Below are 26,270 nucleotides of genomic sequence, written 5' to 3' on the forward strand. Positions count from 1 at the left end.
ATGTATACTGTGTACTTAGAATGAGCATTGACCGATACCCATCTCGATAAACATGCTATATTCTAATTCGGTATGAATTCATAATGTGGATTTACTCTGTTAGTATTCATGTCAATGATACAAATGAACGCCTAACACACACACCATGGCCCTTTGCCTATCATCATACGAACGAAAAGGACACCGACTGATATGTTTGGCAAAGCTTTACAATGGAAGAACAGACAGTAGCAAACAAAACGCATCAAACAGTAACTGTTTTTACAGTCTTTACAAGTCTTTGTGCATGGACTGATCGCTTGTAAGTGCTCCTCGAATTCCATTCTTCGTTTCCCGATCAACCCGAACCGTACACAGGTCATTAGCATAATTTTCATTGGCTCCATTTTTGATCAATCCAGTTTGCAAGATCATCCCACGAACATCACATTAAAAATCAAGTCACCGTGTCTCAAGAGCACATGAAGAGAATGCAGGGTAATGTAGCAGTAATCGAGATAATAGGATTTACATGAGACCGTTTAATACTGAAACTGCCACAATCAGTCTGAAAAATGTTCGTATACCAAAACAACTGGCAACAGTTTAAAGATTGTCTTTCATGTCATGCATGTATAAAAGTCTGTGCACATACATCGGCAACTGTGTGACGCGCACTCACTCACGCCTCTTCTTGCTTACAGGATAATGCATACGGATGACGAGGCGTCGTTACTGTCCATTCGCTGGTATCGGTAGCCCGCGTCACCGTCCGCAGCGTAGACCGCGGCGCCGTTCAAGTGCGACGTTGCCGCCCCGTTTGGCGCTGCATTAATCACATTTGCGTTCACATCGTTGGCAGGTTGCTGCTGTGCTGCTGTCTTTGGTACCGTTGATGACTTACGGGAAGACTTTCGCGCCGCATCGCCGTCGGAGTCGCTCTCACTGCCTGAATCCGATCCGGATCCGGAACTGCTTGTGTAAGAATCATACGAGTCGTACGATGAACTCGAGTAGTCATCAGAATCCGAATCCGAATCTGAATCCGAATCGGAGCCCGAACCGCTTGAACTAGCTTGACCTACCGACGACCTGTAGAAAAAAAAAAAGAATGGATGAGATGAAAAATTATTGTTTTCCTCTGTGAAAAAAAAGTGAGGCAGATTAATTATTCTCAGAAAAAAAAAGAACAAACACAATTTGTGATGATAGATTTACGGTCACCTAATAATGCTCCTTGTAGTGTTGTGAATGCTATCTCTTGTTTTGTATTATTTTGTTGTTTTATACCATGTAAATTGTTAAATACGGACTCACTGAAAACAGCCCTGAGGCTGATAGTGTTTTTTTTAAACCGTATTGAAATAAAACAAACAAACAAACAAACAAACAGTTACCACCAACTAAACACTGCTGAAAGGCAGATGAGTTGCCTATTGTGACCATGATTGTTAGTTATATTTACTTGTCGAAAAAGATTATAACTATGGCGTAGATAGAGTAGTAGTGATTTCGTACAATTTTGGAATATCTGCGTAATCATCCAATATTAATGAGAGAATAGTATCATTACTAACGATATCTGAGATAACAAAGCTATCCATTGTCCAATGGCTTCAAACAGCTCAAGACGTATCTCTCATTTAATGTCCAAGCATAAATTACTGGAAACTGCAACGTGTGCCTACTAAACAACGGCAAAGTTCAATCTCAACATTTACTTCAAACGCTATGCCAATGTAGCATGTCAACCTGTCGATTCTAGTAGCTATTGTCATGGTATCTTGTGAAAAGTTTTGGCAAAAGACATCGAGTCCAATAAGCAGGAACTAAAGGAAATGTTTTAAAGGGCCCCTGAAATCCAAATTCATGTCGATTTGTGTTGATTTATGATACCCTCAACATCACTTTTGCAGTGAAACGAATATCTAAAAACATTCCATATAATTATATATATATATATATATATATTATTTTTATGCCTTTTGTTCGTCACATTAATATCACAGAAACATGTAAGTTATGCTGAGTTAAGGGGAAGGTGCATTCCAAAGTCTTTTGTTAAACATTTTAGTACTTAAGCAATGATGAGGTCATAAGAGGAATATTGGTTTGGAAGGATTTTTTTTTTTTGTGTGTATGTGTGTGGGCGTTCCAAAGTAATCTGAAGAAAAATAGAAGAAAAATCGTTAAAAATATATGGAATGTTCCTAAATATTCGTTTCACCGCAAAAGTGATGTAACTCATCTGAGCAAAAAAAGTTGAATCAAACTAACCTTCTTCTGCTACTAGTCTTTGAACTCCGTCTCATGATGAGGGATCTCTCCCATTCCTTGAGGTCGCCTCCCTGGGACAGCCGCCTCATAATCTGGCTTCCCTCGATGCCATTTGGATTGACAAGGGCTACGTAGGGAGGCTCGTAGGACGACAATCTGCGACTGCTGACACTCCCTCGCCTAGATCCGGCTACCGAAGATCTCCGACTCGAGACGGAGTCACGCCGACTGGAGATCGATGCTTTTCGGCTCGATACGGAAGGGCGTCGAATAGAAACCGAGTCCCTCCGACTAGAAATCGAATCTCTCCGACTAGATGCAGAATCCCTTCGACTTGATGACGAACTCCTCCGAGGACTCTTGCTGGAGTGTCGTCTAGCGTCGACGTACTCTCGTGCGAGGCTTGCGCTGGACGGGCGACGACGATAGATCTGATCGTAGTCGTTCATGGAATGGGCGCTCACGTACGACTCCCTGTCGCTCGAAATCGATAGCCTTGGCGCATACCTCCCACTCCAACCGTTCCCGTCCTCGTACGCCGACATGATGTCCTCTACAGTCGAGAAGCGCACACTGGAGCTCGGCGATTCCCTTCCCCGGCTGCTGCCCATGGATCTCGAGGACGACTTACGCTTGATGATGGTCGGAGAAGGCGGCCGCCCGGCTTTTTCGTCTCGTCGTGTGTTGCTAACGCGTCGGATTTTGGGGTAACCCTCGTACGTGTCGCAGTGTGTCGACGAACTTTTCGACATTCTGCGATCCAGCGACTGACTGCGATTGGAGTTATACCCCGACTCGGAAGACGTGCGGCTGCGGCGTCGGAGCTCCAGCTTCCCGCTGCTCTCCGAACGTCGGGTTGGCGGAGGATAATAGATGCGGTCGTTGCTGGGATTGGTGAACGAATTCTGGCGACTGAGTCGTCGGGACAGCCGCGATCTATCCTCTATCTCCTGGGCTGCGACTGCAGCATTGTACAGCTGCAGGAATCGCATGTGTTGGTCGTAGTTGAAATCCATGCTTGGTCGATTTCAGTCAAAGCGTAAACAAATCTTATTCTCTTCCTGTTCAAATGGCAAGTTCAGCTGTAGGCGAAGGAAAAAAAAACTCAAATGGAAGCAGTCTCTCAGACGTTACGCTTAAGGTAAGCTAAAATTCTCTATTGGCGCTCTACTATCAAATAAGCTGTGTCGCCCTGTCTTCATATCAGGAATTTTCTTGAGCAAATGAACACATGAAAATAAGTTTTTCCCTCACCGTAGATCATCTGAACTGGTTACCTTCTGTAAGCCGTTTAAATTCTATGGTGGTGATCATCGAATTATGACGTCAAACAAACTTTCTACAATGTCCTCACACAGTCCTCGTACAATCGACGAGCATCAACTTAGAGGTTGTCATCTCACAAAATGTGTAATCACGTGACCAGCTGTCCAGCCGAGTCCTCTGACGCCAAGGAGAGACGGATCTGGGCTATCGATCGATATCTGCTCTTGCTTGAACGAATGGCGTTATCGATTGTTTTCGTGTTCTTGTGCCGCTACGATTACTCGAGTGGTTTGCTTTCTGACTCCGCTCAACACGTCCCGTATTTTCAGATCGAGGTCCTGTGTAGTGTGAAAGAGAAAGAAAATGTCGAAGAAATTAATCATCCGTTTATCTTTTATCTTTCCGACTTTGCAAACAGTTAACTTTGAATAATATGTGATTTTGAAAAATATCACCTTTCGGCATCGCTATGCACACTAATTTTTGAAAAAAAAATGTATGATGTCATTAGTTTCGTTTCCCTTTCATAGGTGTTGAAGTCTATAAATGTAACCATCATCTTACGTTGAAACACATCGATTTCGACCCTGGATGAGTCTTTCAGTACCTGGAAAGAGGATATGTCAGCCATAATTGTTGGCAATATCACAGTGAACATACTGTGCAGAGGAGTCTTGATACAATCCTCGTTGGACCTGGAATACAGAGTTTAATCTTTCAGTGCTTTGGCATTTTGTGGGTCGTATTTTTTCGTTCGCACCCATACGTACGTATTGTTAGTTCGGGATAGTGATCAGTACCCATCCATTCAAATGTCAATACAAAGTCTAATCTTTCAGAGTTTTTGCATCTAGTGGGTTGTATTTTTTTCGCACCTATACGAACAGAGGAAAACAGGTCTGTTAAACGTCTTATGGTATCATTAAACGATAATGTTAAAAGAAACGTAACTGAACGACATTCGACTAAATAACAGATTTGTACAACTATTGGTTTCGATATTTTGGTCAAAAAAAAACAAAAAAAAAACAACAACTAAACGTTGATCAAAACGAATATGTTTATCAACAGTGACAACACCAATTTATTTCCATGAACATCAGCAGGTTAAGTCATCAGTTGATTATCCTCTATTGTGCTACTAGTCCTTCTTAACCAGACAATGATTATTAGCAGGATTATCGCACTGCGTTCAATAGGTTTTGAACAGCAGGATGAATAACTCATGGTCTTAGAGACAAACTGCAGTTCTAGCTCTTATAATTATAATAAAGTTGTTCCAGCAGAGTATCTAGGGATAGCAGTACATTGAACCTAGAAATCGCCTTTGCTCTTTCCCCAGAGCTGCAGGACGTGCATTCTCTGAAGGCTTGCGGTTACAAACTTTGGAACGGCGACAATTGACCGTCAAGGGTCATTTGAGTCTTGAACTTCTCCCAAACTGTATGCAAATGAGGAAATCAATTGCGCAACAAAAAGAAGAAGCTCAGCTGCCCAGCGGAGCAAAGAATTACCGAGAGGAGTCGGAATTTCACTTGTGGCAGAAAAGCCTTTGTTTATCGCACTTTTAGTAAGAGATCTCCAGTCATGCACTCAATGACGCTGTAATGTTTTGAAGCCCTCATGAATATTCACGAGATCAATTAGCCCTATCAGTCATACTGAATGAACCGGCTGGGGAAAGAAGATTACAGAAACATGGACGACTACCAAGGCGACAGAGAGATCGAAGAGAAGCAGAAAGGGTTAGTGTTTAGAGGACTAGGCATCTGCAAGCAGGATGATCAGGATTAACATTGAGCTTTGGATACATTTGAATGGAGGGCTACTGATCACCGTCCCGAATCAACAATACGTGCTTATTTGACGTGTTTAACATAGCTGAACTGTGGACCACGTCAGTCAGAATGATCGCCAGGACATTGCCGATTCTGACTCACGAACAGTAGAATGTTACTATTCCTAGCTGGTAGTATATTAACATTCCTAAATCATACATCTTGCTGAAGGAATTGATCAACACTTACTCATGGTATCTTAAACATTTCATTTTCTCAATTTACAGTACATTTGTGAGAGTTGTGAAGTTTCATGTTTGTTGTATTATCTGTATGGTATTCAATGGAAGGAAAAGGAATAACCACATACGTACTGCTAATCTTTTACAGTTTTGCAGTACACTGTAAGAGAACAGAATCGCGTTCGGATGACCATAATAGCGTTGGAAAACAGATTTCGAATGAATGAATGAACATTGAAACACATCTGAGTTCCATACAAAATGACATAATAACCCGTCATTTCACGCACGTCCCTGTGGAAGACGAGATTGTGTACAGGAATCTACTTTTCCGTATACTAACTACGGCTTTGGAAACAGCACATCAAACCCGAGCTTTTGGCGCACATTATGTAGACCGAACAATAGCGCGCTAATGAGATGGACAACGCCCTTCTTTAGCTTATACACTAGACATGCTTCTCATATGAGCTACATTACACATTCTTCATTGAGAGTTCTCTCCTACCAGGGAGGTGGGAAGAGAAGCTCTTCCCACCTCCCTGCTCCTACGCAGAGGGTACGAGAAAGGTGATGGCTTTGGGCGAGACAATAACGATTGCAGACGAGTAAGGCAATGATAATTAGCAAGTAGAATGGCCAGGAGAGTCGCTGTTATATTCACTGACGAGGAAGGCTTGGGGATGTTTCTTTTCCCTTTGTCAGACGTCTGTCAAATATGGCAACACACTTGAATACCATCATTACAGGCTTACAAGATTGGAAAATACAAAACCGAAATGAACATTCGTTGCTTATTTTGATGAGGCTGCTGTAGCGCACTTAATGACACATGTTTGTTTAAAACGTTGAATTGTTGTGCCAAAGTTGACGCGAAGGGACTTTAAGAGTCAGCCTGCGTATAAGATGGACTGTTTATTTGCTGTTGTTGTTGTTTTTTTTCAAATACTTTAAACATTATCCGTTTCTTTTTCTGTTTGTGAGTTTTGTTTTCAGGAAGTCTAATGACTCAGAAAAGACACACCGTAACAAACATACAATGTACTTGAATTCGAGGATTTTTGCGTCTTAGCATCAACACTACAGACCTGTGTAAAGTCTGTGAGGCATCATGGCTGGATCCTTGACATCGAAAGGTGGATGAGGAGTGAATGGATGTTTGGTCATTCCGTCCTTCTTATAAATACTTTCACGTGAATATGAAATGTATCTTGCAGTATAAACGCGCTGGTGTGCATTGAATAATAAAATGTGTGTATTAATATAATTATGTATGATAGCAACGAGTACGTGAAATATCATTATAAACATAACGATATAAAGATGACAGATTAAGAAATAGACAGATAGATAGATAGATAGATAGATAGATGATATAGATAGATAATATAGATACATACATACATACACACATACATACATACATATAGATGGATATAAATGGTCGTTGGTTTCTATACGACGTCGTGATGAGAGCATGCCCTGCCAAGAATACTCGGCTTACAAACACACTAAATACCTGCCACGGTAACCAAGGTGTGATTCGCTTGACCGGTAGATCGAACTTAATATTGAATAGGTTTGTGGTCACGTGGTAGGGAGTATTAGGAGGAATCAGGGCTTGCATTCTTGAAGAAGAATGTAAGGTGATTTCACTTTTATGGCTTTGGGACCCTGTGTTCGATGGGCCCCGATATACGTTTGAGGTACTTGTTGAAGTGCTCCCCTGCTTGTACACCCCAGTCACTATAAACTTTGTGTTCGTCTTAGGGTTTGTGGTTTCAAGGATAACCACTGAGTAAGATTTTATGAAAAAGAAAACTCATGTTTGATCCCACAAAAAGCATCTGAAATCCCCCACCCCTTTCATCCGGCGCGGCAATAAAAACATAAAATGTGTAAGCTTACACACAGATATACGCATATAAGCACATACAAAAACACCATAATCTATGTATGTGTGTATAATTTTTAGTATAATATTTGGAAAACGTCGTCAAGAAAAGTGACGTCATTTTTAAAATAGTACAGGCCACACTCAGAGTGTCAAACATGCCAATATTCTAAATATTCAATATTTTAAAGGCATAACTTACCATTTGCAGATGATACAAAAACCCAGCATTAGTGCTTTCAAATAGTTCTAAATGTGAGTTAGGGATAGAAACAGCCACTGTAAAAATTTGAATCCGTATTATCGATGTTAAGTATTGTTAAATACACAAAATGTGAACAATAGTTATAATAAAAATGTTTCCAGACTAAATCGTCTACAGTTATGGTTTATTCAGAAAAATGCTGACATCTCTTTACATTTTAGGCTTTATTGCGAAAATTTCATGGTAGGATGTTTTGTGATACAACAGACCTACACATATGCATAAAATGTGATATCTTGAACATTTTTTTTAAATCACTGCTCCCAAAGATAAACTGAACCTTTAATCACCATTCAAAGTACCTATAATCCCGTGAAGCTCTTTCAACAAACCACTAAAGGATGAATTTTGATCCAAAACAATATAACTATATATAAATACAGATTCTTATGCCGAGACAGGGAGAGAGAGAGAGAGAGAGAGAGAGAGAGAGAGAGAAGAAATGCAGACAAAATAGGTCAACGGCGGAGTACGTATGGTTTTAGATGACAGTCACTATATTGCTGTTATGTGAAAATTATCATGAGTGATTTGCACTGTAGCACCAATGTCGAAGAGTTAAAAATGATATCATTTGAGGGAACTATGAAAAATGACACGTTTTGGGGAACCATGAAATGAATCATTTCAAAATGAAGACTCCGTTTTATCTGAATTTAATAATTCTACTCTTGTGGAGGTACGATCCAAAATGATTAAAATTCCCATAATGTTATGCTATCTAGTAACAAAATTGGCTCGAGATAGGGCAATTATTTATCGCAAAAAAGGGTCTCATGTGCGTAATCTTCGTGTAAACGTAAATACCCATTCCATTTTGTATGTAACCCCCCCCCCCGAAAAAAAAAGTGATTAAAAAGAATGGTGCCGACTTGTTTTATTCGTTATTAGGACGTCAGAGTAGTATTACGTCCCGATGATCCTATCTGCCACAGATTGATAACTTTAATATCAACAACATTTTCTATTAGACAGAAAGCGGTCAGCTGTATTTAGCTTCTCGATTCCAACTTTGCAATGTGTAACGAGTATCTCTGTCATCGAAATGAATAACAATGCCGACTAGAAAAAACCATGCTTAATTCATATCATGTATACATGGTCCTAAGTTAATGTACAAACAGTACTGTAACAAAATAAAAACATTAGCTATATCTCGGTTTACCTATTAATGCTTAGCTGTATGATTATTTCAAGCAAACATTGCCACAGTGGACACATGGATATATTTATGTTGTAACCTATTGTCCTCCGGTCGGGCGAACACGCTTGGTTACCAACATTCGCCCATGGTTACCAAAGTCGCGGCTGTACTACCCTCCTCATTTCCCTTTCACTAAAAGACACGAGAATATCGAAACTGTTGTCACCATCTGAAGGAAATCGCATACTTCAACACCTCGCACTGAGATATATTTCATATAATTTTGCTCCGTGAAATGAGTAGCACTTAATGGTCAACACTCGAAGGAAATCATACTGTTTACTTAGGGCTAAGCGGCGTGTATCTTTCGCAAACATACACATTGAATTCGCACGCGCGTGACCACTCGAGTACTTACCGTTGCGACCCAACGATTCTGTCGATTTGGTCGATGATGGGAGTAGAATCATCCACCAGAATAGCAGCCTTCTGCGACGATACTATCGCTGAAGAGAAATATAATCTTCTTTGATACAGATAGACGATCTGTAACAAATCAACATGCCTCCAGATAGTCAGAAATTCACTTTTTGCAAGCAGGGCCACCCAGAGAGTGACTGCGAGCGGACAGCCAAATAGATATGTCGGCAAACGACACAAGAAGTCGAGGTGGAGAATCGTGACCGATCGATTCTCGGGGACCAATATGGTTTCGCTCGTATCGAAGATCAACAAAGGAAAGACAGCGCAGGAAGACCTAGCAATGTAAATCTTGTTATTGCAGCTAACCCTAGGACTGAGTGTGTATCCATTGATGGCAAGCAGAATGTTCTCATGACATAATAGCGGTAGAAATAGACCTAGATAATGTTAATATGTCCTCGTTTTTATTCATAGTAATGCAACATAGGACGTAGTGTGGAAACAGTCATTAGGAATTGACATACTCGTTAATAGTTATGCAGAGATGCTAATTTTTCTGTCGCTCTGTCTTATCACTGGTGATGAATATAATGATAACAACGACAGAGAAAAGAACAATATGTGACAGTAACTCTGGCGAATATGGTGATAGCGGATTTTGACAGGAGAGAAGGGAAAGAGAAAAGAAGAATCAAGCAGAAAGAAGAAAGAAAGAAAGAAAGAAAGAAAGAAAGAAAGAAAGAAAGAAGGAAGGAAAGAGGAGGAGGAGGAGGAGGAGGCAGTGAGGAGGAAAAGTTGAACAATATGCGTTTATTTCTTAATATATGACACTCATGACTTTTTAAGTCTCCGGATGACAGAGGGGTGTTTGTTAATTCCTTCCTTATTTCACTGTTAGAAAGATAAAATCTTATCTACAGTCAAAGAGAGTATCTACCATGTCTACAGATCTAAGTTCATATCTTTTTTTAAGCACAAAAATATAGTATTTACACTAAATGAAATCAAAGTAAAAGCCAGCAAGCAGAAAAATTATTCATCCTGAAATGAATGGAATCGATAGCGAGCCGCTCCTATCTGCAAGCATTCACTTCCAGCATTTTAACTATAGTGTTATTTTACTTATCATGGTCCAATCTACTTTAAATTGTTACATAAAAAATCATAGTATTATATGAAATATGTTAAATGAAGCGATTGTCACTCTTTCAATTCATAGCGACGTAATCACCTATCTGTGTCATATTCGAAAAACCTTCAGCTCGCTTTTTATTCATGTCAATTGATATAGATATGATGAGATATAAGCATTAAAGGTAGTCCGAGCTGACGTTTGCTAAAACAAATAGTTACATAGCACCTACTTTGATTTTTGTTTTAACTTTGTTGACGCACGAGCTGTCCGACGCATGCTTTTGAAGTTCCTGAGCAAACACTTGAACATGGTGTAACAAGTGTATATTGTCAGTGGACGAGTGCCAATTTGGATAGTTTTCGGCTGACAAGTCGGCTAAGCACACAAGGGGGACAAGGGTAGAGACCTCTATGGGATAACGGTACGGTCAAAAAGTCGATACGATTTCAATACGGCCATTGTGTGGACTTTCGTTGAGGGGCGCTGGACTGGCGTGGAGTGAATGGTCCGTCTTGAGTAGGTATTACTCCGAAAGAATGAGATGCGGCGATGCACACACGCACGGTAAGAACAGGATGAGCGGACAAGCCCGATATGACGTAGTAGATGGTATACAAGATGGATTATCTTTCTTAATCTCTGTCTTTAATTCTATCTCTTCTTTTTTTTTTTTTTACACACGTGCACACTGTCTCTTTCTTTGTATCTTTCTCTCTCTCCTCTCTCTCTATCTTCCTTGCTCTTTTCTCTAACCATTTCTCTCCACGGTTTTCTCCGTTGGTAACTGACACTCTCTCATTCATCTAAATTTTCAATTTTTTTTTCTAGACTTTGTGTCAAAAAAGGAGATAAACTCCTGCATCTTTGAGCACAAGATAATTTATTATACTATACTGGGCTTCACTGATTTTTAAGAGCAGTGCTTTTCAACCAGTTGACCACAAAGCACTCGCAGGTGGGTCGCGATGTCTTTCCAAAATGAAAATAACAAATATTTGTATTCGATCTATGAATGCAACTGGACCTCAAAAATCCTTGTACGGGCCAAAGTGGGCCACAGGCACAAAAAAAAAAAAAAAAAAAAAAAAAAAAACCACGGTTGAGAAGCGCGGTTTTAGAGCAACTTGGCAACATAATGCCACTGGCTCTTACCATTGCTCTTACGCCATGCAGTAAGTCTGCACAAATTGTCATAACTTTGTTATAACAACAACAATCCCGGAGCCTTTTGGGTAGGAACGGATAAAATTATACGTTTAACAAACAGAATGTCGAAAGTAGCCGATAATGTATGACGGCGTGTCATCTCTGGGCGGGATTCCGGGGAGTTAAATCTTGAGAATCAAGTAAACCATTTGCAATTTGCGTGGAAAATGTGCAATGCCCGAGAGTCCTTAGTTAAAATCTTAACACGTTCCAGGCTTGACGTACTGGTGCAAGGGGATGCATGATATTGGTACCTGCTGCTGATGATGACTGATGCTCTTTCAGTGTGTGCATAATATTATATGTATTTAGTTAGACACATGTTTTTGTAGATTAGTTGTCAATGTACATGTAAGAAAAAAAGAATAAGAGAGAGAGAAGAGGGGGAGAGGGCGAATATTTGTAGCTCTCCATTAATAACAAAACTGTAGTGAGAATGGGTGATTTAAACCACGGAACACTTTACAGCAGATGTGAATTGTCCATGTTCATTTATTTCCATAGAAAACAGTAATGTTTCATGTTCCAAGTAGAGAAAACGCTAACAAAGAGAGCAGAATGGAACTTACCTCAGAGAAATCCCTCCCTCCTTGAGGCTATACATTTCTAAAAACGACGTCACTTTGAATGGAATCTACTGCAAAGTAATCACGTGTCCTACTATAAAGCTATGTCTCTTAGTTTAAAGAAGGAACATTATGCACAGCAAAGCAGATATCCATTTCACACACATTTTGGTCACGAGATGTTCCTAATTGTCACTCATAGGATGGTTGCTAGGACAACTGTAGGACATGTCGTTTGAGATTGATAAGTTAAACTATCTTTCTTGTACTCATTCTGACTACGTAAATACCCTATATGTCTAAGGCCTGACCTATAAGCTATCATTTAATTTCTCAACACTGTGCAAGTTAAAGACATAAAAAAAACCCCCAGAATAACAGAAGGGGCATCGTCAGCAGATATTCCGTGGAACCAGTATGATCGGCAAACATCATTAGAAACCCGATGTTACCTTATAATCTTTTCCAGTAGTTTGGAAGGAATACTGGTAATGGTTACCATGGTGAAAATTGAAGCAGGACAAGTATTGGAAGACAGGGTAGTGATAACAGTAACGACAACTAAAAAGAATAGTACGATAATGTTGGCAGTGATGATGGTGATGATGTGGAAGACGACGATGATGATAATGATGACGATCGTGCATGATGGTTAATGGGTGCGGTCATGTAAGGAGCTTGGCAGGTGCTGGTAATTTCGATGATAATCCTGATGATGTTATAGCGCATGATCAATGTATCAATTCAGCCAAGTTTTTCAATGCCAGATGCACTACATTTTGTAACTATCTGAAAAATTACGTCTCATCGTAATTACAATTAAACAATAACCAGAGGCGACGTATATGTATATCGTTGAAATCTGGGCTTTGGCGAGATTCATTCTTTGAGAAATGCGGTAAACAACGACGTTATTTCATCGCAAATGAATCACAAGCCTGCCGTGAAGATTGTTGTTTTTGGGTTTTTTTTTTAAAGCCCTGAGCATTAAAGGGTGAAATGCGATTTGACAGAGACTGTATGACTTCAGCGATTAGGTCTGACATTAACTTCCAGTAAATATTGTTGCTACAATGCTGGTTGCCGATATACGGTATGTTTTACAGAACTACGAGAGTACAGGTAAGTGTTTATTACTATCAATGGAAGAATTAACGTTCCAGGATTTTGGTTTGTTTTCTATTTCCGACTATACCATTCCTCAGATCCTGCAGGAAGGAATTACTTTCACGTGTTTCTGAAATAATTACGATGTCCTCCGTAAGACAAACTTAAAATGAAAATCATAAAGGCATGTCTGGATTTGGCAATGCTAATCTCAATCATGACTAGATAATGAAATGGTAATGACAATGGTGCTAATAGAGATGATGATAATGATGATGGTGATGAAGAAGATGTCGACGTCTTGGAAGATAGTTACTCTAATACAACCGATTGTTTGCTGATTGTATCAGATATGTTAATAAGAAAGTTAAGAAAGATAACAGAAAATCACACAGTTGCATCTGAGAGAAATGAAACCTCGCAATGATGATGGTAGTAATTTAACAATATAAACAGTATTAATATCATCGACAATAATGAATGCATACACTCAAATGGAAATGTAAGCATCGTCAATGTATACGTGCTGCCAATCCTTAAGATCTCTTTTTCTTTAATCATAGCCGCTGTACAGAGAATGTCCAAAGGGTTAAATTCGGTAAATCGTCCCCTCCAAGGAAGTATGCATTGGGCGCGATTGAAACCCAGGATTCTCTGCCCATCACTGTCCATGTCACTCTTAAGTCTTGTAGTGATATCCATTTACACATGGACCATCAAGTATAAAAAGTTCAGGACAAGAAACAGCTAAAAACAATAATAACATCCTCGAGTGTCTCTCACGGCGCCGCTCGAAAACTCAGCAGCTACTATCTGACCCAGATCGCGACGCGGCCATTTTGGGCGGCAACGAATCCGTCACCCAGGTAGCTGCGCTGACCGTTGACCCACTCCGAGTTTCCGTTTTCACCCATAGATGCGTAGATGCTCTTCAGCATGATGGCGTGGCTGTTGACTTCCAGTTGGCAAGGTGTGCTGGCCGAAGGGATGCCCATGTGGAGACCGCCTTCGTGATACCTTGAATGCAGTGGTGTCAATATAATAATGAGATATCAGTGTCATGGTGAAATTTTGTTAACTGAATGAATAACGTGAACAACTGCTGTTGTCATGAATAATGAAGATTAAATAATAGTGGTAATAAAGACAACGAAGCACAAGAAGATATAGAGATAAATGCTGTTTGCACCACTGTTATCATATTTTGAGCATCATTTTTCTTATTGTAGCTTTACCACTTACTTTGATAGCATTTGGTGCTGTCTACCTTTTGGTTTCCATTCCCGTATCGTTTCAGAATTACACAAATCTACTCTCGATATTTCGGCAATTTAAACATCTGCAACACGGGATATGAATAGTCTGTTTGCCTGTTTAGATGTTTTCCAAAGTCATGTGGAGCAGTAAGAAATTAAAATCCTCTCCACATGGATTGATTATGTATTGAAGTTTAAATAAAGGCAATATAATTAACCCTTTGTGTGCTTTGTATTGAAAATCCCATAGCATTGCACACTCTGCCCCAACTCCCCGGCACAGAAAGGCATATAATTCAGAATCACACAATAAAATTCACACTTCTGTTACAGGTAAGGAAATGAAAACTAGCGTATTAACACTTTTCAAGGCAGTTAAACTCTGGAGAGTTATATGATTATTACCTATATCGAGTTGAGACCTTGTTACCCCAACAAATGGTTTCGCCCGTAAAGGAGAGATGTTCCCTTTCATGCCGGATGATGTTCCATGTGTAGTTAAGCCTGTTCTGAGTGTATTGCGCCCAACTTCCGTCCTTGAACATGACGTTTTCTACATCTCGCCGGAAGGTGGCGTACGCGTCTTCTGAAAAATTCCACTCGTCGGCGTTGGGGTCACTGACGAAGGAAAACCGAATTTGTTGCAAGCCTTTACAAAGAACAAAGCAGATAAACAACAATATCACTCATCAGCGTATTAAAGCTATCATTACATCTTCAAGTAGCAGACAGCACGTATGAGCCATGGGTGACAGATGAAATGGTAATTACGTACTTAATTATATTTTATATTAGTTACTGTTGGGAGAATGATGACTATCATCTTCTCGTACTTAAATCATTATGCAATATGATTATCAGGATCTTTTTTACAACACCATGGGCTGAATAGAGCTCTTTGATAATATGTAATGTACTGTGCTCAAGGAGCTTCAAACGCCTTGCTATGCCACTGATTTTGGTACATGATTACATTTAGCAGTACAACTGTTTAGTAGCAGTCTTTCAATCAAGAATCAAGACACACTTGCTCTTTTTCATTTAACTGTGCGTTATTGTCAAGCTTATCACACGCAAAAGCTTTATTATTATTATTATTATTATTATTATTATTATTATTATTGTTATTATTATTATTATTATTATCACCATCATCATTATCATTTTTACATCGTTCGAAAAGTCAGAACTTTTTCACACCTGTCTTGAAAATGTGTCTGGCGATCGAGTTCTCGACGTGCACGCCCGTGTCCGCCCCGAACCCGACGCGGAGGTCGACGAGGTCTCTCTCGTGAACCTTGTGGAAGAGGTTCGCCCGGAGTGGGTCTACCAGCGACTGCTCGCAATTTCCGGTCGACGTCTCGGGGCAGATCCACCGGAAGCCGTCCGTGACCTTTGCCACGAGAGTCCAACCACCTCCGGCCGAGGTCATGTCGCAGTAGACACGCGTTGCATGCTGGGTATCTCTTCTGTGGATGGGAATCGAGAATGAATGAATAATCATCGGTTATAGGTGACGATGGCATAGTACTTAGAGGATGTTTAACGAAGTATAGTTGTGAAAAAGAGATTAAAACGTAGATGTACAATCATTATCTGAGTAGAAAGTGATTTAAAATTCTAGTTAGATAAGTCTTCATGTAGCTCATGCATGCATCGTCGTAAGGATAAAGATCTTAATGGAATATTTTCAATCTTAACAATCTTAGCCATCACAATTTTCTGAAATTTTCAGAAGCTTACAGTCCAGAAAGTATTCGTGAGACTGACGGTACAAGGAATGAAGATAATTATGACAAAATTTATTTTTCTGTGATTCACAATACGCAAAAAAAAAAAACAACCCCAAAACAAACAACAACCAACAACTTGATTCTGAAAAAAAAAAGATCACGCTAACATGAATACGGGAATATTAGTCAGCTTTATGAGAGAGTTATGTTATAAACAAGTAAGTATCTGGTTACAAAATAAGTGTTTGTAAAAAAAACCCCACCAAACAATAATAATGTTGAATCTTTGATCAACAAGTAGATACAAATCATACCCGTAAGACGGATTGACCCAGTACACCCCGTCTTCCGTGATATCGTCTTCGAGTAGGAGTTCCAGACAGCTCCGTCGAAGCTTCTTGGGCTTGGTACCTGTGCCGATGTTTCGCCATCCACGCCCGGTGCATACCTCAAGGGAGTCGCCTATAAGTGTTAGTAGCAAACAACAATCATTAGCAATCATTTGAGGACAAATCAAAATCAGCACATCAGGAAAAAAAAGTAGGTGGAACGTGAGTGCTTGAAGGAGAACGAAGTATTGCAGAAACTTAAATCATTTGGGACACTCATTCATACATCATCAATGACAGAAAAATTTGATAGCTGTCTTAAAGTTTCCTTTCCCTGACTGTCGTTATCGAACTTTATCTTTCATGGCCTATGTAATATAACTTATCTGTAATGTTTGTAATTCTAAATGTGCAGACGATATCTTCCTATCTTATTCATTAATATGGTTAGATAGGCATTCAAGCATTCAAATAAGTATCTTTCATCAATTACTGCTCCAACTGCAAATGTTTAGGATTGGTGAGCGAACGAATCAATTGATATTGTAGTGATTGAAGAAAAGTCAAATGTTTCAAAACAGGTAGAAACGATACGAATCCAGAAAAGGGACAACTGGTAAGCCTAACCAAACAAAAACACACAAACAAACATACAAGCAAACAAACCAACAAACAAAGAAACAATCTATCAAACGAATGGACAAGCAATAACAGGAAGAAGAGGAAGAGACTGTCAAAGAGCGTATAATAATGTGCATGGAGCTACTAGACACTTTATAAGTAGCTCCATGGCATGGGGTCTAACCCGTAATAGGGCCATTACCGCCTGGACAATACCCCAGACCCTTAAACCAGAATCCTGATCCTGAACCTAATCCTAACCCAAACTCTAACCCTAAACCTCACCCTAACCATAATATTCACTCTAACCTTATCACTAACCAGTATTTAGCTGGGGGTAATATTGTCGGGAGGGGGGGGGGGGGGGGGGTAATTGCCCTGATACGGTTTATGGTATATCGACTACGGCAGGGGAGACTCACCGAATTCAGCGACCCTGATGGTCCCGCTCCTCGATTCCTCGCATGCATCCGAGGATGTGGCGAAGGAGACGAAGAGTGGCCCGTTGAATGAGATGCGATCACCGGGCTCGCCTTTCTGACCCTGTGGACGACATCGAGTCACGATATAAGCATCGACTCTTCAGATTACATTCACTCAATACACTTTGCCTGGATATGCTGAGAACAGCCAATAAGATGATTGATATCAAAATTTGTTAGTCTTGAGGCAACGCTGCACACTGGCACTGGTCCGACGGTCCCAGACCGGTAGAAATCACTGTCGGACCAGCAACTTTTCAGGGATTGCTAGATTTACTGGTCCGACATGACAGGTAAAATAACAAAAATTACATTGTCGGGCCAGTTGAAAAAAAAACAAAAAAAAAAAAACAAGAGACCCGCAGGTCTAGCGCTCACCTGAGTATCGCAAGTTCACCTTTCATGCAGTCACTAATAATCTAAATTATTCACAGCTCTACTAAAATTTGACCAGGCATTCTCAAGTAGAAGATGAAAATGTACAATAAGGGCCCAAATTTTTAAGATTCCTTAATTTGGGGGGATTGGGGCCCCCTGGGCCCCTCTGGGTGGGGCATGGTGCCCATTTGATAAATTGAGATCCTGACCCCCTAGGGATGCTACCTGCCAAGTTTGACGAAAATCCATCATGAGGTTTTCAGGAAGAAGATGAAAATGTACAGGCCCCCATTTGGACCTTCCCACCCCCCACCCCCTGCCCCCAAGAGGGGCACCCCTGGATCTGCTATGAACAAACTTGAAACTACAGTCATTAATGTACTCACTCATAAGCTCTATAACTTCTGATTCTAGAGAAGATTTTTAAAGATTCCTTCATTTGGGGGGTTTGGGCCCCCTGGGGATCCCCTGGGTATAAGGGCATGGTGCCCATTTTAACAAATTGAGATTCTAACCCCCTAGGGATGCTACCTGCCAAGTTTGGTGAAAATGGGTCATGGGGTTCTCAAGAAGAAGATTAAAATATGTACAATTTAGGCCCCATTAGGACCCCTCCCCACCCCCTGCCCTGGGTCCCAAGGGGGGCACCCCTGATTCTGCCATGAACAAACTTGAAACTACAGTCATCAATGTACTAACTCATAGTATTAACTTAGCTCTATCACTTCTGGTTCTAGAGAAGAAGATTTGTACAGATTCCTTAATTTTGGGGGGTTTGCCCCCCCCCCCCCCCCCTGGGTGGGGCATGGTGCCCATTTTAGCTAATTGAATTCCTAACCCCCTAGGGATGTACCTGCCAAGTTTGATGAAAATCGGTCTTGGGGTTTTCAAGAAGAAGATGAAAATGTAAAAAGTTTACGCACGACGCATGACGCACGACGGACGACGCACGACGCACGACGCACGACGGACGCCGGACGAAGGGCGATCGCAATAGCTCACTTGCGCCTTTGGCTCAGGTGAGCTAAAAATGGAGGGCCATAGCAGTGAATTTCAGGACTGTGGACCAATAGGGAAAATAGGTTAGTAATGCAGCCCTGCTTGAGGTAATGAATGTCTTATATGTCAGGTAGGGGATACCTTTTACAGACCTCCCCAAATGCAGCAAAACATTAAATATGAACCTCAGGGGACTTGCTTAGGCCACTGCTTAGAAATTTGGAAGTCAACAGTTATCTACAATTTGAATAATGCACAAAACTCAACTACTCAGTAGTTCTGTGTGTCAGCCACACTTAAGCCTTTTTGTTGCATTCTTCTGCATTTGTGATCTATAAACACAAATCTAAAAGTACAAGAGCTGATGTAATAACATATAGAGTGTGTGGCAAGAATGTTTATAGAAATGTTTGTAAGTGTTGATGAACTTTCTTCACAAAATATACATGATGGACACACATGCAGTACATGGGTCTGCAAAGGTAGCCTAGTAATGTACTGGAATTTACGGTGAGCCCCGAAAACAATTCAATTCAAAATCTAACGGTCAAAAAAATGTACTAAATGTTACCTTCCACTTTCAATACTTTATGGGAGTTTCTAAAATGATACTCTCTTCAACATACCACTGTATTTATACAACTCTTCATTTAAGGCGTGCAAATGGGATTCCCTACCTTTAATGTCCGGAATGGTTGTAGAACATGGATGAATGAAATAGATTGAAATAATGAAAGAAACAGATCTATGGATACGATTGAGGTTGCATGACACACACACAGAGAGAGAGAGAGAGAGAGAGAGAGAGAGAGAGAGAGAGAGAAGGGGGGATGAGATCAGTGATGTAGTGTTTGGCTTTCACTTATCTTGTCCATATAGGGTAAACCTTGGTGTTTATTTTGCCTATACGAAGTTCTTTCATTTTCTGTACCAAAACAAAAGACATCAAGGGTGTAATCATGAATGGATGATGGTTACAGATTGAGGGGCTGAAGGGAAGGGCCGAGGTGAGGTGCAGGTATTCAAAACAAAGTAAGCTTTATCAAGGGCATCATAAACTTTATCAATGGCATTACATTCTCGAGTAATGATAGATCATTGCTGTAAAACAGTTTCTACACTGTGGAAGATTAGTATACTATTAATGTCGGGATATCTGACCTGTGGACCCGACGTGCCGCGTAATCCACGACGGCCTTCCAGCCCGGCTGTTCCTGTGTCTCCCTACATATTTGAAAGAAATTGAAGATAAATATATGAGAGATAAATGAATGAGAGAGAGAAAGAGAGAGAGAGAGGGGGGGGGGGGTTGAGAAAGGAAGAAGAAGAAGAAGAAAGTGAATGAAAGAATCACATTTCAGTCAAAATTATTTTATTGTATGCCTAATGTTCGTGATTGAATAAGCAATGATAACAATGAAGACTGTCATAATCATTATGTTCATCATAATTTGCTTATGAAACCTTAGCCTCCATGTCCTCTGTTGCCAAAGAAAGTGAAACGTCTTTGTTCTCATCGAATAATGAAATAAAATTTGAATTCAGTTGAATTGAGTCACGACTGAATAGAATACGCATTCTCCGACTTTGCAAATACATCAGACGTTTTTAAAAGCGTTCAAAGGCATAAGGGTCATCTTTTCTGAGCATCAGACATGGCAGTGACCCTCTCCCCCTCCCCCTTTCTCTCTTTAGCAACGTGCAAGCAAATAAACACCGACTCTACATTTATAGGCATACTGTTTTGTCGCCGAAGTATGTATCAGTTGTCAGTTGGGTACAGTGACCATGATAATTATCTCTGTTTAGAAAATAATCGTTCAATAATATTATTGATCGCGGAGTAGTATAAGCCCCTTTCACCTGCTGTCAACATACTGAAATATTCGACCATGAGTCGGCGTTATAATGACAAGCACTATACCATCGACACTGGTCTGTCGTATGCCTGCTTTGATAAGAACATAGAAAACTGCAAATGGAAAACGAACCCGCCTAAATAAAGATCAAACCTATTTTGAAGATAAAACTCCACTCCTCAGGAAAGTTTGTTGTCATTATACACAAATATCAAGGTAAAAAAAAAACACTATAAAGTGAGAACTTCATTCTATCGAAGAAAAACAAAAAGAGTTGTAGATCTCATTAGTATTCTAAGAAATTTGCTCAAGGTGCTCAAATTTGCAAGAATTTGATTGCATCACATAAAAATCCTCACAAATCTCTGTAGTTCTTTTCTTTTGGCATAACATACTGAATAGTATGTAATTTTCTTCAAGATCATAGATTGAAAATTATCTCTCCTTTGAGAATACAGCTTTGGTAAACCATGTCACCGGCAGAATTTGATGTGAAAATATTTTTTTCCTGTAGTTACACTGACAGAAATCAAGCGAAACTTAGTGAAGATTTGCTTGCGAGGCATCATAGGATCGTGAGATAATAGTAAGCATTTCCTCACTTGATTTGCGTAATTAGGCGATCGATATTAATATCCCCGTATTAATCCAACTTTAATGCAAAAACATAAAGAGGGGGAGAGGGGGAGGGAGAGAGAAGCACTCTTCTGCATGCTTGATTTTACTTTCTAGTTTTAGTTCAAACTGAATACAAGGTGCAGGAATTTTTCTTTAAAGGGGATGGCTAGTAACTGATCACTGGGAATCAGTGGGAATGCTGGGGGATGGTTGTTCCAATCCTTATGGGATTCATTAAAGAGTACATTACATATCTATTGTTGTGTGAAAATTATTTGCTTCAGAACGGTCTCATATTCAGGTGATGTGCAGTCACTGTACAGGCATGCTAACCTGGAAACATTAAACTGCACATTACTTGAGTATGAGACCATTCTGAAGCAAATAATTTTTACACAACAATAGAGATAATTGTAATGCACTCTTAAATGAATCCTACAAGAATTGGAACAATCATCCCCCAGCTGCATTCCCACTGGTTCCCACTGATCAGTTACTTACCATCCCCTTTAAGGACACAATGACACCGTGGCGTGCTAATTCCTCTCGACAAAATTTCGATTCGCTCAAGCTGCTGGCAGACCACGTGACATACCTTCTCTCCCTTTATGGCGTCAGTAGAGGTGAATGTCACTGTCCCTAGCTGGATGCGGCTAGCCGGAGTCAGTACCATGTTTGCGCTCAGCTCATCCGTTACCAGGACAACCTCACCATCCTCTGTAGTGTGCCATCTCCTGATGAGAGGGAGGGAGACGGAGGAAGCGACATTGATTATTTTGCGCCCTCTGTTCAGTACTAGGGAGTTTTGATTTGATTTGATCTGATTTGATTTATTTCTGCTTAATTCCGTTACATCAGATATGATTATGTACATGTTATTTATGACAAACAGTATATCGACACATAGTTTTTAGTACAACTGAATACAAGACAAATACAAACAGCTTATGGAACTTAAACAGAAGGGTCTCCAAAATAAGCCGAGGCTTGACGGTATGGAGACTATTACCTACTCTGGATAGAATAGGGAATGGAGAATGAGAGAAATAGGGAAGGGTAGGGGGAAGAGGGAAAGTTACAGAGTGTATGTGTACCACTCCAACTACTTTACAATAATAGTAATGATGATAAATACAATATGATAATGATATTAAAGTTTAAATGTTCAGTTGCCTTTGCCGGAGTAATGACCGAATATGCACTATGAAAATAATAATGTGTGAATACAAAGTATCCTATACATATTGGTATCTGATATGGAATGAAATATATCGTGCTTATTTTATGTAAGCAGTAATCGTACACATACATATACATGCTCATATAATATACATGACGTACCTATCCTATACATACATACATTCTGCGACGAGGACGTATAGAGACAAAAAAAAAAGTTTTGTTACCCCCCCCCCCTTTTTTTTTTATTACAGGCTCTGGTTCATTTCAGCGTCCCCTCAAATTCACGATGCAGGAGCTTCTTGATGCCAATCTGACGAACGACATATTTTCTTCATATGAGGTTGCTATTTTACTGCGTATAGGCTGCCGCGTAGTACGTCTTAGCGAAATCTAAAGCTACTTCGAAACACAATGCAGGCTCATATTGCAGTCAACTGCCTTTTAACAAGCAACCACTGACGAACCAACATTATCACTTCCTTCCAAAGGACTAGACAAAGAGGATGATTGTATAGTTATGATTACCGCCTCCTATATTTGTTTCTTTCCCTCTTAGGTATGATTAGGCTACAGAGGAAATTTTTGTGATTACCTTTGATTACGTCTCATGGATACTATTTACTTTTTACTGGGGCCTTGATGCTACGGACTTAACATTTCCTGTATATCAAAATTCTAACAATTATTGTTGAATTCTGCAGGCGATGGTGTATGATAATTTACGTATGACGCATTCTAACATATAAAAAAATGAGAATAAAGATGTTATCGCTCTCAAAACATACAGAACAAAGAAAAGTGATCCTGAGAGTAGATAGCATCACACTAATTTATTATTATTATTTTTTTTTAATTCTGTGGAACATGTTCAGCAGGGTAAAATCCGGTCACTCGCAAATTGTATAATCTTTTCAGATTGACGCATCAGACGATCATTGCCAATCACATTAATAATGATTCTGAAGTTTTAAGTTTTCAGCACAGAGGGACACGTAGTTGTAACAGGTGGGGTAAAGCAGCTCTGATTCATTCTTGAAACACCTTTGGGGAATAACCGATTTCACAGCCATGAATCAAGTAAATCTCGAGTTACATGTAATTTCGTAAATGCGCGCGAAACTTGATCACTGACTAATATATCACTCGCGGTGACAAGACATTTGCTCCTGCGACAATATTATTGCTCCTGTCTTTTTTTGTCCCCCCAGGACTTAGGCTTTGGGTTGTCATTGGGTTTGGGTTTAGTTTCATGCGAGGATTAGAATTAGAATTAGGGCTACGTTTTTGAGTATAATTTATGTTTGGTTCAGCATGCAGATATTTCATGGGAGCAATATTGTCGCAGGAGCAAATGTCATGGAATCGATATTCGCATGTGCAAGGTGCCTAATAAGCACGTTTAGTTTATTCGTCCTTTACGGACTGAATAAAAAGCCACGGATTTGATGAAACCTCTCCATCTATTTTTTTTTTCTTTTTGCCTGTGAACATTACAGCTGTAGCATGATAGTTGCCATTCTGACTCTCCTGGACAAAGGTCGCATTGACCCCAGGACGGTAAGAGAAAAAGATTGCATATGAAATAATCGCTAATCATGCTAATTGTGATAGCTGTAATTTTGAGAACAAGAAGTCCGGCATGAACAAATCTCAATAAAGATTGTGAAATGTAAGCCGATTTGATGCACATGATTCGTCGGAAAAAAGAAAAAAAAAGGTGTTGCCTTACCAGTCGTCCGCTTGCACATTCCCGTCCTGCCCCCTAGCTGTGATCGACGAACTCCGTGAACCTGGAGACGAAGAGGGTGCAGTCTCACCACCACCACCACCAGCAGCACCGTGATAGCCCTTGGTGAGTCTCCCCTGCGATGTCATCGACGACGATGACGGCGGCGTCAGTTGCTGATGGTCACGAGGCTGAAGTCGGGGCGTCGAAGCTGCCAGAGAAATGCTTGCAACGAGCAGGGTTAACTGTAGAGCACAATGCGACATCATCCTAACGCACATATACACACAGAGAAGGTACCTGACATTGACACCACAAGGGATTATATTGCAAACGAGCCGAGACAGAGTTCAACAGACTTTTCGCTCAAGCCGTCGAACAAATCCGCAACTTATACGACCCCCTCGATGCGCCTCTGGAACTCTGACGTCGAGTGAGCTGGACGAGTTTCCTTGTGCTCTCTTTTATAGGAGTCTGCTCGCTATGAATTTGTATCACGGAAGGTAACTTTTTTCATCTTCGATGCTCTCTTTGACAAATATGGTTTTACTCAACTGCCACACGCTTTGCTTTTTATCAGTTTACTTTGAAAGTTTAAAAGGGAGAGAAAGGGGAGGGGGGGGGTAGGCCTAATTGTACGACTGGGTGCGTGTGCGGTTGGTATCCTCAAAGCTGAAAGTGACTTTTAAAAGCATGGACCCCACGTGCTCGATATTTTGCGTCCACATGCCTGACATGGAACAGAATTGCTGTCGGTTATGTCTGAAATCAAAATAGATCAAAGCCACAGAAATACTACATATTATCATTCTATGTCCTGGGATCTTCTACTTTCACTTCAAGAATCGAGAAAAAAAAAAAACAGCGGAAGTTATGGATGCGTAATCATTCCAACATTCCAGGGTTCAATAGTTCTACATCCCCTGGAACAGCATACTAATATTTGCATCCTCGGTAAATTTAGCAATTGAAGCGACGGTGTCATGTTCGAATTGAGTTCAGTCCCTCCAATGTTTTGTCAGACAACCCTTTCTTGTTCGAGTTGTACAAACATGTTTGATTAGAGGTTGATATCAGCGCAATGCTATTCTGGTGTTTGAGGTTAATGACAATGTTGTTTCGCGTTACGCGAACTGGACCGGGAAACAGGCTGCATGTTGAAATAGTGCCTTCATTATTCAGCTGTTATTAGAATATATACCGACAAATATATCTTTTCTTCCACTGCTGGTTCTCTTTCTTTCGATTTTCAGCTAACAAAGAGAAGTACAAAACATGCAAATTGTGTTCAGTCGTGCATTGGAATGAGGAAATTATTCATCAAGCAACTGTTGTCATACAAGAGAAGGTATTGCAGCTAGGGTGACTTGCAATTGATACTTTCACTTGGACAATTGCCAAGAAAACAAACTATAAAAATTAATATCCCACAACTACATTTCAAAACATATGCATCAGTATGGATAATCCTTATTTTTTCTTTTTGCTATATAATTTCAGAATAGCATACAGTTCAACAGGGAATAATATTTTTCATTAACGTTAATAATGTTTATTTCAAATAAAAAAAACAACAACAACAAACAAATGAAATGGCAACTCCATTTAACGATGTACTGTTAAATCGTACAATAGACCGGTCACAGATTCATGAAATGGAGATACGTGTATTAAAAACAGTTTGGAAAATGTGAGGGGTTTTAAGGAATGTATTCTTGTTTCGGGAACTTCTTTTGGTCTCACTTAACACATGTACACAAACAACCCCCACTTATTATATATATATATATATATATATATATATA

The 26,270-nt window shown here is 40.1% G+C and overlaps 2 protein-coding genes across 2 annotated transcripts; both read right to left on the minus strand.

The window, feature by feature from the left end:
* Window positions 1–677: 677 nt before the first annotated feature.
* On the minus strand, window positions 678–3,272 carry LOC140239217 (uncharacterized). Its single transcript, XM_072319098.1, has 2 exons — window positions 2,257–3,272; window positions 678–1,071 (listed from the first exon to the last, which is right to left on the minus strand). Exons 1-2 carry the CDS (start codon window positions 3,270–3,272, stop codon window positions 678–680), a joined length of 1,410 nt encoding a protein of 469 aa, XP_072175199.1.
* An 8,811-nt stretch (window positions 3,273–12,083) lies between these two features.
* Window positions 12,084–24,928, minus strand: LOC140238823 (uncharacterized). Its single transcript, XM_072318722.1, has 8 exons — window positions 24,469–24,928; window positions 22,153–22,291; window positions 20,242–20,304; window positions 17,644–17,764; window positions 16,586–16,733; window positions 15,739–16,007; window positions 14,944–15,187; window positions 12,084–14,299 (listed from the first exon to the last, which is right to left on the minus strand). The coding sequence occupies exons 1-8, from the start codon at window positions 24,744–24,746 to the stop codon at window positions 14,092–14,094; spliced, it is 1,470 nt and encodes a 489-aa protein (XP_072174823.1). The 5' UTR covers window positions 24,747–24,928; the 3' UTR covers window positions 12,084–14,091.
* Window positions 24,929–26,270: the final 1,342 nt, after the last annotated feature.

The sequence above is a fragment of the Diadema setosum genome, chromosome 15 (assembly GCF_964275005.1).
Source record: "Diadema setosum chromosome 15, eeDiaSeto1, whole genome shotgun sequence".
Classification (NCBI taxonomy): Eukaryota; Metazoa; Echinodermata; class Echinoidea; order Diadematoida; family Diadematidae; genus Diadema; species Diadema setosum.

Excerpts from the sequence above, each read along its gene's own strand:
- LOC140239217 (XM_072319098.1), bottom strand. The coding sequence starts at position 3,272 with ATGGATTTCAACTACGACCAACACATGCGATTCCTGCAGCTGTACAAT. Across the intron at positions 1,072-2,256 it reads AAGACTAGTAGCAGAAGAAG|GTCGTCGGTAGGTCAAGCTA; the intron begins GTTAGTTTGATT and ends TTTTTTCTACAG.
- LOC140238823 (XM_072318722.1), bottom strand. The coding sequence starts at position 24,746 with ATGTGCGTTAGGATGATGTCGCATTGTGCTCTACAGTTAACCCTGCTC. Across the intron at positions 16,734-17,643 it reads CATCAGGGTCGCTGAATTCG|GCGACTCCCTTGAGGTATGC; the intron begins GTGAGTCTCCCC and ends TAACACTTATAG. Across the intron at positions 14,300-14,943 it reads AAGGTCTCAACTCGATATAG|GTATCACGAAGGCGGTCTCC; the intron begins GTAATAATCATA and ends ACTGCATTCAAG.